At 38.5% G+C, this 12,270-nt stretch overlaps 2 protein-coding genes across 3 annotated transcripts; both read right to left on the bottom strand.

The window, feature by feature from the left end:
* Positions 1-395: 395 nt before the first annotated feature.
* xiap (X-linked inhibitor of apoptosis) lies at positions 396-5,212 on the bottom strand. Of its 2 annotated transcripts, none has more exons than XM_008419604.2 (7): positions 5,051-5,212; positions 3,725-4,013; positions 3,069-3,621; positions 2,861-2,960; positions 2,655-2,733; positions 1,612-1,651; positions 396-1,327 (listed from the first exon to the last, which is right to left on the bottom strand). In XM_008419604.2, exons 2-7 carry the CDS (start codon positions 3,959-3,961, stop codon positions 1,134-1,136), a joined length of 1,203 nt encoding a protein of 400 aa, XP_008417826.1. In that variant the 5' UTR covers positions 3,962-4,013; positions 5,051-5,212; the 3' UTR covers positions 396-1,133. The 2 variants fall into 2 exon arrangements, with proteins under 2 accessions (XP_008417826.1, XP_008417827.1); XM_008419605.2 differs by lacking the exon at positions 5,051-5,212 and adding an exon at positions 4,521-5,030.
* A 2,477-nt stretch (positions 5,213-7,689) lies between these two features.
* On the bottom strand, positions 7,690-12,179 carry psmd10 (proteasome 26S subunit, non-ATPase 10). The gene is made up of 5 exons (XM_008419603.2): positions 11,950-12,179; positions 11,759-11,857; positions 11,497-11,643; positions 8,359-8,525; positions 7,690-8,200 (listed from the first exon to the last, which is right to left on the bottom strand). The coding sequence occupies exons 1-5, from the start codon at positions 12,061-12,063 to the stop codon at positions 8,047-8,049; spliced, it is 681 nt and encodes a 226-aa protein (XP_008417825.1). The 5' UTR covers positions 12,064-12,179; the 3' UTR covers positions 7,690-8,046.
* Positions 12,180-12,270: the final 91 nt, after the last annotated feature.

Genomic DNA, 12,270 nt, shown 5'->3' with positions numbered 1-12,270 from the left:
TTAAAGCGCACAATTGAACAGAATGGACAAATAGACAGGCTTTTAAAACTGATTACACCTATTTTAAATCAGTAAGACTGGGTATTTACTGGATCACCTGTATCACCCCCTTTAAAATAAGGAGTAACAAACCAGAATTTTAAAAGGTACACCACAATATTAAGAATATACAAAAATATCACAACTCGTCAATTTGCCATCAATTAATTTTGCTGACCTCACGTCTGCACTCCAGTCAGAGTAAAAGGTCAGTTTATGCCAATAAGCAGCTTTAATGAATTTGCTGCCCATATTATATTGAAGCATCTAAATTTCAAATCTCATGTGTGTTCAAATCAACATAATCTTTCCTATTTGAAATTGAAGCTATAAAAAAAACAAAAAACAAATGCAGCTCAAGTCAAATTATTAAAGATTTATTTAAGTTACAGAAAATATTGCATGATGAAAAATTGACATCTTCCAACATCAAGACATTATGATCAAATCCCATTTCAGGCTGTGCATTAGGAATGAAAGTGAATGAAACCCCTCAGACGCTTCACTTAGGATAAAGCAAAATTAGAGTCATCACACAAAACTAGAGAAAAGGAAGAAAACCATGTTTGCCCAAAATGTGTATTTACATTCATGTCACACAGATTAAAACAAAGACACAACAACACGCTATACATAAAATATACAGCTATTTACTATACAAGCGACTGAAAATATTGGTTTCTTAAAATATATATGTATAATTAAAAGGCATTTACAACATTAAGTATATTACAGGGCATCTAATATACATGTATTATGAAACTAGTACATTAATTTGTTTCACAACCCCTCATGCATACATACATATATATATATACACACACGCTCACACACACTTTTTTAGGCCAACAAGGTGCTGAAGCATAGTTTCCTTATGAGTGGGAAAAGAGGAAAACACAAAGCCATCTACAGGTAGTCAAACTGTCAGTTAAAAAAAAAAAAAAAAAAAAAAGTAATGACCACCTTTTTTGTTGCTATTCTTAGTGAAATCTAGAAATTCCCACCTAGAACAACTTACCTACCACACCTGCTTTAAATGATAACATTTAGAACATAAAGCAGCATCCATGATAGACAGCAGCTTGTATTTTCCCTTAACCGATGTAGGTTTTGATTTTTTGTGAAATAGCTCCGCAGCAGATCGGACACTTGACGAGTGACTCCGAGCACTGCTTGCAACTGACCAGATGACCGCAGGGGATGAAGACGATGCAAATATCTCTGTCCATGCAGATTTTGCACTGCTTTTCCCTCTGCAGCTTCATTAGTTTCTCCATTGGGTCCTCGTCTGAAAGAAACAGGTTAAAGAAATTATACGATGCCCAGCTGCTTGCATGTAATTCTACTACAAATCATTAAGTTCTCTGTTATACAAAAAGAGAAATGCACAGAATTGTAATAACAGGGTTTCTAAATAAATTTTTTAAAAAAGGATGGTAATTTTAGAGTATTTTCTACCAACAGTCATTATTGAAGAATCTAATTCATTTCATTGGATAGTACCAATCTAGTTTTTATGTTTTCAATTCATTTTCGGGCTTTCTAATTAAATTACAATATCCAAATAATTACCTTCTTCCCTGGTTGAAAATCCATTCTGATGACTTGAAGCCTAGGAGAAAAAACAGGGAGTCATTTTCAGCACATGACTGAATTAATGCAAAGAAACAACAATAGTGATGCTGATAATAATAATAATAAACATTCGCATACACAAACAGATGCAAGAATCAGTCATTCATTTTGTTTCAAAAAGAACACGCTAGAAGGCATCAATGTTATGCTAGTAAAACACGTAGCATAGTGTTCAGGAATGTTTTACAACAGCTCAAAGTTATGAATGACAGCGCGTTCCAAGTCACTCATAGTGCTAACCAATAGCATTAGATACGCATAAAAAAAAATGTACAAGGTTTACTAAAACCCAACTCCAGCAACAAAAGTTGCATTTAAAATTAATATTACAGTATTGTTAATATTTTCCAATCCAAAATTTCATTCTTTGCCCAACTCAAATTTCAAGGTCTTGGGACATCTAGGAACAAAACATGCATCTACTTGACTTTTATTATCTATATATTTCACAAATCCTGAACTAGCGTAATGCTTGTTAGCATCCACTGGACAATGTGGTAAAATTTAACCAAAATTTAATGGTGTTTGGACCAAATTTGAGCACCTTTAGTGAAAAATCTAGGCCCGAGTTATCCTAATCTCTAAAGCACAATTGTGATACCCGTTTTTAAATTTGTTTTTGCAAAAATATTTAAAAAAAAAATAGAAATCTGCTTCGTATTAAGAACCAAAGGTCCAGTTTAAAATCATGAACTAAGAAAACCTAGACAATAAAATTTAGTTACTGACTAGTTTATAAATTCTGACAGTAACTTAAAAACCTAAGTTGTGATGTGACAAATCGAAACTGAACATAATTTATAGATCTATTAACATGAAAAGCTTTATTCCTTAGAAATTCAAACCTAGTTTTTTTGACACCGTCATAGAATATAAGCTCTGGAAGTCAGACATTTGTCATCAATGAGTGTCTTTTTCCTCATAAATTTATCCAAACATGACAGGTAATCAAACATAAAATGGAAAAAAAAAATACTCACAGCACTACTTTGTTCAATTCCTTTGAGCTGAATGCTGTTGACAAAAGCAGCTCCCTTTTCTTCCAACAGGAAGCTGCATCTAATCAAAAGAGAGAGAGAAACAAAAACATTTAAGCATCAATAGAAAGACAGCAACAATAATATCCATGTGGATGGACTGTAGGTATACAACCAGAAAAAAATAAGCATTTAGCATTAGCATTTACCCTGGGTATTCTTTAGCATGTTCTTCCCAGGGGTCTTCATCAGGCTGCCAGCCTTTTAAGCCTCCATCACAACGGAAGCATAACACCTGGTCTTCCTGCCCTAAAAAAAAAAAAAGAAAAAAAAAAAAGACAATGCCAACATTTCTATGTTAAAGCCATAATAGCATTTAAACACTTTCTCTGTTCCCATTTCATATCTGTGCTCTACCTGTGCTGTAGAAACCAGCTCTCGCGAGCCTCTCGTGGTCGACGGGGTGCCGAACATGAGCGAAGCTACTGAGCCTCCCCTCGAAAGTCTCCATATTTCTCCCCCGGTTCACATTTTGATCTTCCCACATCGGCTCATCTGCGTTGTCCAGCAGCGGGTTGTTCCCTACGTCGTGGCCGAGGATGAAAAAGCAGTTGGGAAAGTGAGTGGCGTGTTCTTCCCAAGGGCGGTCTCCGTTTTCCCAGTTGTTCAGCTTGTTGCCGCAGCAGAAGCACTCCACCCGGTCGGCCTGTCCCAAGTAGTAGAAGCCGGCTTGAGCCAGGTCTCTGGGTCTTACGGGCGCAGTGGAGGGCCAAGAAGAAAAGGTGTCCAGGCGGGCCTGTTCACTCTTCATGTGAGGTATCCTGGGGTAGAGGGTCTCGTCGACCACTTCACCAGTGGAGACTCGGTACTGCATATCTTCTGCAACTTCGTCGTAGATGAGGGGGGTAGTGTAATTCGGCTTCATGCTGTTTGGGTGGGAGCACACGAGGAACCGGCATGATGGAGAAACCTACACAGGCAAGAAACATATGATTACAACATGAAAAATGAGACAAAAAAACAACAACAAAAAAACACAAGTTGTTCTTACTGTAACCAATAAATATATTTACCTCCTTGTGCCTTTGCACAGGCGTGTCTCCACTATGCCAGTTCTCCACAGTCTGATTGCAGCTGAAACACTGGACGCGGTCTGCGTCGCCGGTGAAGTAAAAACCCGCCCTCGCCAGCCGTTCGGGCGGGACTTGTCGAGCCAGGGTGGATCCCCGGAAAGAATGGAAGCGATTGTCAAACTTTGAGAAGTCAGGACAGTCTGACTCCAAATTGCTGTATTCGCCTTGCTCAGACATAATTGGGCGAGGAAATTGCTGGGTGGGTAAAAGTTTCAGAGGGGCAGGATATCTGAGGAGGAAAAACAGAAAGTGTTGGGTAATATGTAAGCTTTGAAATGGGTCCTTTAAGAGAGGCAGCCGAGCGTTTATCACATGCAGACGCTGAATAGACCATGTGCGGGATGGACATTCCAAAGGGAGTAACTCATGACTCCATTACAAGACAGTAATAATAACTTTTCTCAAAGGGCGACACTGAGCACTGAGGGGTAACTCAAAACACGTTTCGTTTCCAAGAACATAGATGCAATTAGTTACCATGATGAGCACACAACATATTTTATGGACAGAATGGTACACTGTGTTCTTGACACTCAGGAAGTGGGCAAACATGTTAGGAATTCATGGCAACAATTTAATTGCGTAATCAGGGTGGCTTTAATTGCAACTACCTTGTTGCCATACCGGTGTGGACATGCCTTTAAATCATGATGTGAAGGTCAAACCTATTAATTATACACAAGCATTGATCAGTTTGGGGATGGTGTGAAGCTGCTGTAAAAGGCGGCGTGTTTACTTTATTGATTGTGATCTTTGTACTGCATACGTGTCGAAATTCCTCCCAAGAAAACTGATCAGATCAGGAAGCTCGGTCGGCAACACGATTAAATTCTCACGGCTTTTTCTCCCGCTCCACCACCTACGCTTTATTAAAACTGAAAGTGGAAACTTTTAAAAGGTACTTTACCACCATGTGCCAGTAAACGCACGCCCACATTTATGAATGGACATTAGCTTTAAAACTGTTTTAATTTTAAAGTCGGAGAGGAAAGCAAACTTGATTACCGTCACCTTAATCCCGTTCCACGGGACATATTACACAAACTCTGAATCATGTGAAACAAAGCAGAGTATCCTCTTAAAAGTATTCACAACAATGCGTTCAGTTGAAGTTCTCAACTGAAGACTTTAACCTTGGCTCCCGTTTCTAATAGTGTCCTTTAAACCGGAGTGTCAACCAGCAGCTATGTTTGCTAGTTAGATTAGCACGATGCTACTTTATGCAAATACGCAGTTCCGCATCGGTAAGAAAATCTCAATATCTACCTTTTTCACGTCTTTGGGACGGGTCGGTAATTTCTTACTTCAATCAGTCTTAATGATATCACCACCCACAGCGAAGTACTATGACTGCTGGAGGCCGTTTATTTTATAACCCCTCTGTTCGTGTCGTGTGGAACAAGATATGCAGTTCCTCCCTTTCCAGAGCGCAGCAGCGTGATGACGTCACGAGACACGTTTGAATGGAATTTTTATGCTTTCACTATTTTAAGCGAGATGTGACCTCACTCAAAATATGAGAAAAATGTTTGGCAAAGTTTGCATATAATTGAAAATAAAAAAATATATATAAAGAAATTCAAACAGAAAAACGCATTATGTAGATTCACTATAAAGWGACATAAAATAGTGATGCACAGATCGCAATTTGGGTCGATATCGATAACCAATATTAATATTACAACTATGGCTGATAATCAATATTTACCAATATTGTTTACATATTTCACTACGCTTTTGAAAAAATTACCACACCACTGGCTTCACCACAGCGTCTCTGTTTCAGTTAAACAGTAACTGTATTTAATCATATTTTCAAATGTGATATTTATGAGATGTTTCAGAGTACACCTTTACTAAAATTGATCAAATTAACAATTTCAAAAATTTAGACTGTTTTGGGGGTGTTTAAACATCAGTTGAAATTTATCATGACAACAATCAATCTAAATCTTATTGTGACAAAAGAATATCATGATAAATGGTAAAGGACATGCTAAAATGTTCACCCCTATTACCCTACCCCTCCAGAAACAAACAGCAACAAGATGGAAGTAAATATTGGTTGATAATATCGGCCCAATATTATCCATTGGACCAATACCGATATGGTAAAAAATACAATGCAGGGTTGTATCATTGCAGAGTGTTGTAAAGTGAGTCTGTGAAATATTTAATAAGACAAAACATTWACAGTTTTTTTTCTGTTTCTGAATAAAATTATTTGAAAACAGCTTTTTGCATCGTTTAGGTCTGAAAATAAAACTTGTTTCATGATGTAAAATATTTAAGCATGATGACAAAGACACCGTTTTACACCAATGTATATTTCAGCCCTCTAACAGAATCTGAGTTTATTTAAATTTGACCATGCMACTTACACAGATTTAGTCCAGTTATATAATTTATAAAAAAGTATATAAGAAAGCTGTACTCTTTCCTCTCCTTTCAAATTCAAACAGTAGTTGTAGATTTGTCCGTGCGTGTGGGGGGGACGATTCTTGACATCTGTGTGAAACCAGCACTTGCTGTATACATTTCACTGAGATGACTTCATGAGTTATCTCAGAACAAATAGTTTCWGTTACAGGGAACATTCACAGCATACTTAMAATTTTTTTTTCATCACCACACTTTCATGCAAATGACTGTAGAAACAGATTTGTGGTGGCCATGAGGTTGAAATCGATGAGGCAACACCCATTTTGTCACCGGCCAAAAATCATTCATGGCCGTTTCCCACTAACGCCTGTTTGGCATGGYCTGACTCAACTATACATGGTTATAAGGGTCTTCCACTTATTGCGATAACTGATTATGTTTGAAAAACCTTCATAGTTATTACTGGTACRACAGGTATCGAAACTCCCGCTGTTCAAATCACAATACGTCCATTGTCTACCAAAACTGCTCTTCAGGTACAGCCTTGATTAAAAATGTTTWGGTACCAGRTTGTATTAAAACAAAAGTACAAAATAAAGAAWKTTTTTTTATTCTAATGTTAAAACGATACATTGGTTAATAGTTATTACTGTAGTTTTACTTAGAACATCTTTGTTATTTTGATTCTAATGCAGATTTATGCAAAAATGTAGAAAGAAAAACTGCACACGGGTGGGAGCATTGGGRCCATGGSAAAAAATATGACACTTTTTGRCATTGTGTCCCTTACAGAGTAACACAAGTCTAACAAGCTGACATAGGCTAGTAAGTTAGTCATAGCTTGCCAGTTGTAGTTTCAGCTGAATTTTGTTTGTTTTTCTAAGCAAAAATCAATAAAAAAACAGAAAAAGTGTTAAGTCATCTTTTAGCCAGCTGGTCAACAGTGCACAGCAATAAGAGGGAGAGGGACAGCATTRTCGGCCATTACTCTTTGCGTCTAAGGAAAATGGCATTCATGCTGGCATTTCTCTCTGAACGAAAGGGAACCACAGGGAACACTGACAGAAAATATGCGGTCCTGAAACCAAAACTTRGCAAAACCACAGGATGCTTGAACACTGGTGATGAATGAAACCTGCATTTACTTTTCAAATTGTAAAGTACGTTTTATTTTTAAGCTACGGCTGTGTTTGATAAGAGATTTAAAGACAGAAAGACAATAAATTTCGATAGTTTCCACTGCTGGGTGGTCAGAGATTGGATTAATTGAGTATGAATTTGGACCAAAATGGATCAAATTGAATAGATGTTTGTTGTAACTTCGAACTTACTGATGTGTTTAAGGTCAACCTTGACTTTAGAAGCTGTGCTGCAAGTCACTTGGAGTTAAATTATGACTTTGCTGAACAACAAACTTAAGACAATATCCTTTAGAAAAAACCCTTGAAGACGTTTAAAAAAGAATGGCACAGAGCCATGTGCGACTCCACTACAAAATAAAGTAATAAACACTGAGGACAAAAAACAGTCAACAAAGTCACTTTTTTTTATTTAGGTACAACAAATTTATTATAACCAGATTTCATCACCACTTGACATTTCGTTTTTGCCATTTCTACACTTTAACTTTCACAGAAAACACTCTGTGCTGCTGCAAAAACTGTGCTTAGACACGTCAGTCTCTAAGCCCCAACAGGAGGTACTGATCAGCCTCAAAAACAGTTCAACCGCTTTTCAACACCAATGCCCCTTTCACATGTCACCGGCCAGACCAAATAACAACGGGCCTGCTCAAGAAGGACTGAGTGAGATGATGGTTTTCATCGGGATGCGACGGTAGCGGTTTGAACCAAACCACGACCAGCAAGTCAGTGAAAGCATCACCCCTCCACAATCCGGCGGAGTATGTTCCCCAAGCTGCCCTTGGCCAACTGGAGGGGGGTCTTCTCCTCCTTGTTCTCGATATAAATGCTGGCACCGTGTTCTACCAGCAACTTGGCTGCTTCCAAACGCTCTTCATCACACGCAAGGTGGCTGTAAGAGGAAAAAATATATAAATTGGTGCCTTTATGTTTTCATAAAAGTCAGGTAAAAACTTCTGCTGATGACCTATTGGTCTGTCAACATGTTACGGCTTTCGTTCTACACATTTAAATTGTGACAATTTTGGACAAATGCGTTTGCACACGTACAGCGCCGTGTTGCCCTGCGAGTCCTGGATGTTTGTTGAGGCACTCTGCTTGAGAAGCAGCTGGATGAGACGGTAGTTGCCCTTGGCCGACGCTCTATGCAGGGGAGTGGAGGCCAACTTGTCCGTGGCATTGGGGTCCGCTCCATTTTCCAGCAGCATCAAGGCGATCTGCAAACAGGGGACAGAATTGTCTCGCACGCCAGTCATGGGTAACCCCGTTTTAAACTTTGCTTCCCCCTAAACGTGAAAAGCCCATTTCCTCAACTGATGTTTCGGCGCCCACAAGGGTTTCTTTCGATGGCCACTTCCTAGAGGAAATTTTAACCAGCAGCGTAGGATGTGAGAGCAGAACTATAAGGTGGCTTGGCCGAGACCAATGGGAAACTATACGAGAAGTTTTCCACTGGCACTAATGGAAAAAAGTACCTTTTGTAACGTCACTAATTTACTCAACTTACTTTCTAATGTTTGTTTGTTTAAGACGTCGGAAAATCGTTTGGAACTGGAAGGAAAACTTTACAATGTTTTGCTACAAAAATTATTCCAAGTCTTTTCGGGTGAACATCTGAACATTGATTTTCAAGTTCTGCAGATTTCTCACTGGATTTAGGACAGGACTTTGACTAGGTCAAACTCTAAACTATTTTAGTGTATTTATATGAATGTTTATAGAGTAATTCTCCTATTCCTGCTGCAGCAGGAGAATATTTTCCAGCCCTTCKCTAAAACCATACTATTTTTAGCTCTGCCTACCACATCACGATGCTGCCACCACTKACTCACTGCAGCATTGTGTCCTCAGGATGATGWGGAGTGTTGGTTTATTTTGGTCTCATYTGATCGGAGCACTTCCTTCCASAGTAACTGCTGGTTCCTCTAAATCCCAGCAGGATGTCGTTTGGTTTGGCACACTTCCATATAAGCCAGATTCTCTTTAAATGAACAACTAACATGGCTGTGGATCTCAGCAACTCTCCCGGTTACCACAAGCTGCCTGTTCCTCTCCTGGCTTGTCATTTTGAGATTGTGGCAATGTATTGATAGGTTTTAACTTTTATTTCCGGACAAAGGATCAACGTCATCTCTTTACTGTGTGCATTTGTGGCATTTATTTGAACCAACACAATGCTATTTTTACTTGATTTTCTTTTCTTTTTTTTTTGTTTACCGATTGCTTTCTCTACACACTCATCAGTTCTATTAGTGAGGAAGGACAGGAGAATTAAATATTTCAGCTGATTCAAAACAAACAAAAGTGAATATATTTCAAATGTCTGAGTCCTCATTGTTCAATTTGGAACTGATTTTTACAATCATTCCCCATCACATTCAAGACTTTCAGACGGCACAGTGACCTGGTGGAACTGTAATCTGTTCTACACTGAACGTTTCAATCCCAGAGAGAACGCCTTCCATTTAAAACTGTGAGAGTTTTAAATTGTGTGTTTTTCTCTTGTGATTCTTTAAAATGCACCTAAGAGTAAAGGTTACGTGTCGTCTTCATTCCTGCATTACAAATTCCCACACAGTTCACATTACAAAGGTGTGGTTGGACTACCTGCATTCTTAACGCAAACATAATAAAGGCTGCTTTGTTCACTTCATACACTGCAGTGATGAATGGATACAGTTTCACACCTTACAATGTGAATTCAAAAAATTCATACTCATATCTAAAACATTTTATCAGTCTGTATCTCCTCTTTCAAGTGCTTCSTGATGTAGCAGAATGATTACAACATGATGAATGCTTACAGTCTCATTTTGTTCCTGTATAAAATAGCTCTGACAGGTTGGCGCTTATTTAAAAAAACAAACAAAAAAAAACAACCAAGTAGGCAAAACAAAATGTTCAGAACTCGTGTTTATAATATGCAAAAAGAAGCTAAATAGATGTTTTTCTCACTCTTTCTTTTAAGTGTTGACTTTTGAGAACTTCACTATCCACAGTGACACTTTAACAATATTTGGATGATAYGATTTACAACATTTAATTCTCAATTGGGACGAATAAAGTATTTGAATTATACTGAATTTCCCTCACATCCTGATTAATGGTTGTGGTTAATCATAAGAACTGGTGCAAGGAGATCTAYATCAGACAWAGCTGTAAATTCACTTCAGCAGTAAAGTGATTAATAAGATTATTTTTGACTCCTGATGGGTGAGGATCCTGAATCATCAGGGACTTAACCCAGCCCAGCAGTAACTGGGCTGGGTTACATTTTCATACACAAATAGAATATCTTTCAAATTACTCCTAAATAAAATATTTTTACTCAAAACAAGAAAAAAAAAAACCCAACAGAATAAGGTTGTTATAATTACATCATTGCTGTATTTTTACCACAACAAAGTCACTATGATTTAGGAAATGTACAGAGAATAAATGACACCTTTTACTCTAATAATCAATTTCTCTTTATACTTCAAGAATGTATTTCTAKCCCATAAACTTTTTCCACCAACTTAATATACCTTATTAGCGTTGTATATGACAGATCAACAAAGTATCGTGTATTCGTGAAGTGGAAGAMAAATAAAATTTAAAAACAAAAACTGGAAAAGTAGCAAATATAAAACTTGTGGATCAATTGTAAATCTGTTAACGGGATCATTAACAGTCATGCACTCAACCAATCTTGCGTTTGTGGAGGTGTAGCAAAAAGAAAGTCTATAATGAAAGAAAACGATCAACTTCAAGCTGAACAACCATAAATGGACAGCCAGAGTTACAATACAACAATTTAGAGTAAAGCTTTTTCCATGTCTTGAGTCCAGATGTAAACCCAATTAAGAATATGTGGCCAAACTTTAAAAAAAAACAAACAAATAAATACATGCTGGTAGTGATGCACCTCAAGTGGCAAGAGGCTTATATACAGCATTTGGCTCAAAATGCATGCCACACTTTTTGGAYTTTTGTTGAGAACCACTTCAGTTATTACTCTACTTTATGTTGATCCGTCACACCCAACCCCAACAAAAACTGACCAAAGCTGCAGCTGCAGCAAGACTGCAGAGGACCAAATGTGACAAGATGAAGAATGGAAAGKCATAAAATTACACTCCCATACACATGGAGTCTTTCGCATACTTTTTTTTTTTTGCAACTGTTTTTACACAAACGACACTGTACCTCGTATCTGTCTTTAGAGGCGGCATAGTGCAGAGGGGTGCATCCATTTTGATTAACTGAATTCAGCTGGGCTCCACTGCCTATCAGAGACCTCACTATGTCCTCTCTTCCTGCAGATGCAGCAATGTGCAGAGGACTCCATAGGGCCTAGGGAGTGGATAACACATCACACTGAAATAACATCCATTTGCGTCAGCTTAACGGTARCACGTCACTTGGGAGGACGCGGAGAGAATGCATCACAATTTAAAGCTTAGCTCACATCATCCTGCAGGTTGACCTCAACCCCCAGGCTGAGTAGAAACTCCACGATGTTGGTGTGTCCAGCAGAACAAGACCAGTGGAGAGCGGTCCTACCGTCCTGAAACCACAGACAGCTGTCATTAGCTCCATTCCCTCTCGAGTCACAAATGATGCAGCCCGACWGAGCACATAAAGGCGGGGGACGCTGACCTGATCCGTTTTGTTGACAAGTGTTTTGTCGGACAGCATGGACTGTTTTAATTTGTCAAACTGCCCGCTGAAGGCTAAATTGCAAACCTCCACGTTAGACACGGAGCTCTCCATCACTCAAATGTGTTTGAATGTGACGGTAAAGTTGTTGARTCCTGTGCGGGTGACCGAAGATGTTGCGTTTAAAAGCTGGAGGATGACTCAGGAAATTATGAGCTTCACATCCGTTGTGGGTGCACGTCGGTCTCTTCAAAATAAAAGTCCGCAACTGCTCAAGCCTGATAAGACGCTGATCTTCTACACGCTTGTCGTTTTACTAGT

The sequence above is a fragment of the Poecilia reticulata genome, linkage group LG10 (assembly GCF_000633615.1).
Source record: "Poecilia reticulata strain Guanapo linkage group LG10, Guppy_female_1.0+MT, whole genome shotgun sequence".
In the NCBI taxonomy this organism is placed as follows: domain Eukaryota; kingdom Metazoa; phylum Chordata; class Actinopteri; order Cyprinodontiformes; family Poeciliidae; genus Poecilia; species Poecilia reticulata.
This window is presented reverse-complemented; position numbering and strand designations above follow the sequence as displayed.

Bases quoted from the DNA above. Each gene is read 5' to 3' on its own strand.
- xiap (XM_008419604.2), bottom strand. From the start codon at position 3,961: ATGTCTGAGCAAGGCGAATACAGCAATTTGGAGTCAGACTGTCCTGAC. The intron at 1,652-2,654 runs GTGAGTATTTTT...TTTTTCTCCTAG, and splicing joins GAATTGAACAAAGTAGTGCT to GCTTCAAGTCATCAGAATGG. The intron at 1,328-1,611 runs GTAATTATTTGG...TGTTTCTTTCAG, and splicing joins ATTTTCAACCAGGGAAGAAG to ACGAGGACCCAATGGAGAAA.
- psmd10 (XM_008419603.2), bottom strand. From the start codon at position 12,063: ATGGAGAGCTCCGTGTCTAACGTGGAGGTTTGCAATTTAGCCTTCAGC. The intron at 8,526-11,496 runs GTACAGTGTCGT...CCCTGTTTGCAG, and splicing joins CCTCTAAAGACAGATACGAG to ATCGCCTTGATGCTGCTGGA. The intron at 8,201-8,358 runs GTACGTGTGCAA...TTCCTCTTACAG, and splicing joins TCGCAGGGCAACACGGCGCT to CCACCTTGCGTGTGATGAAG.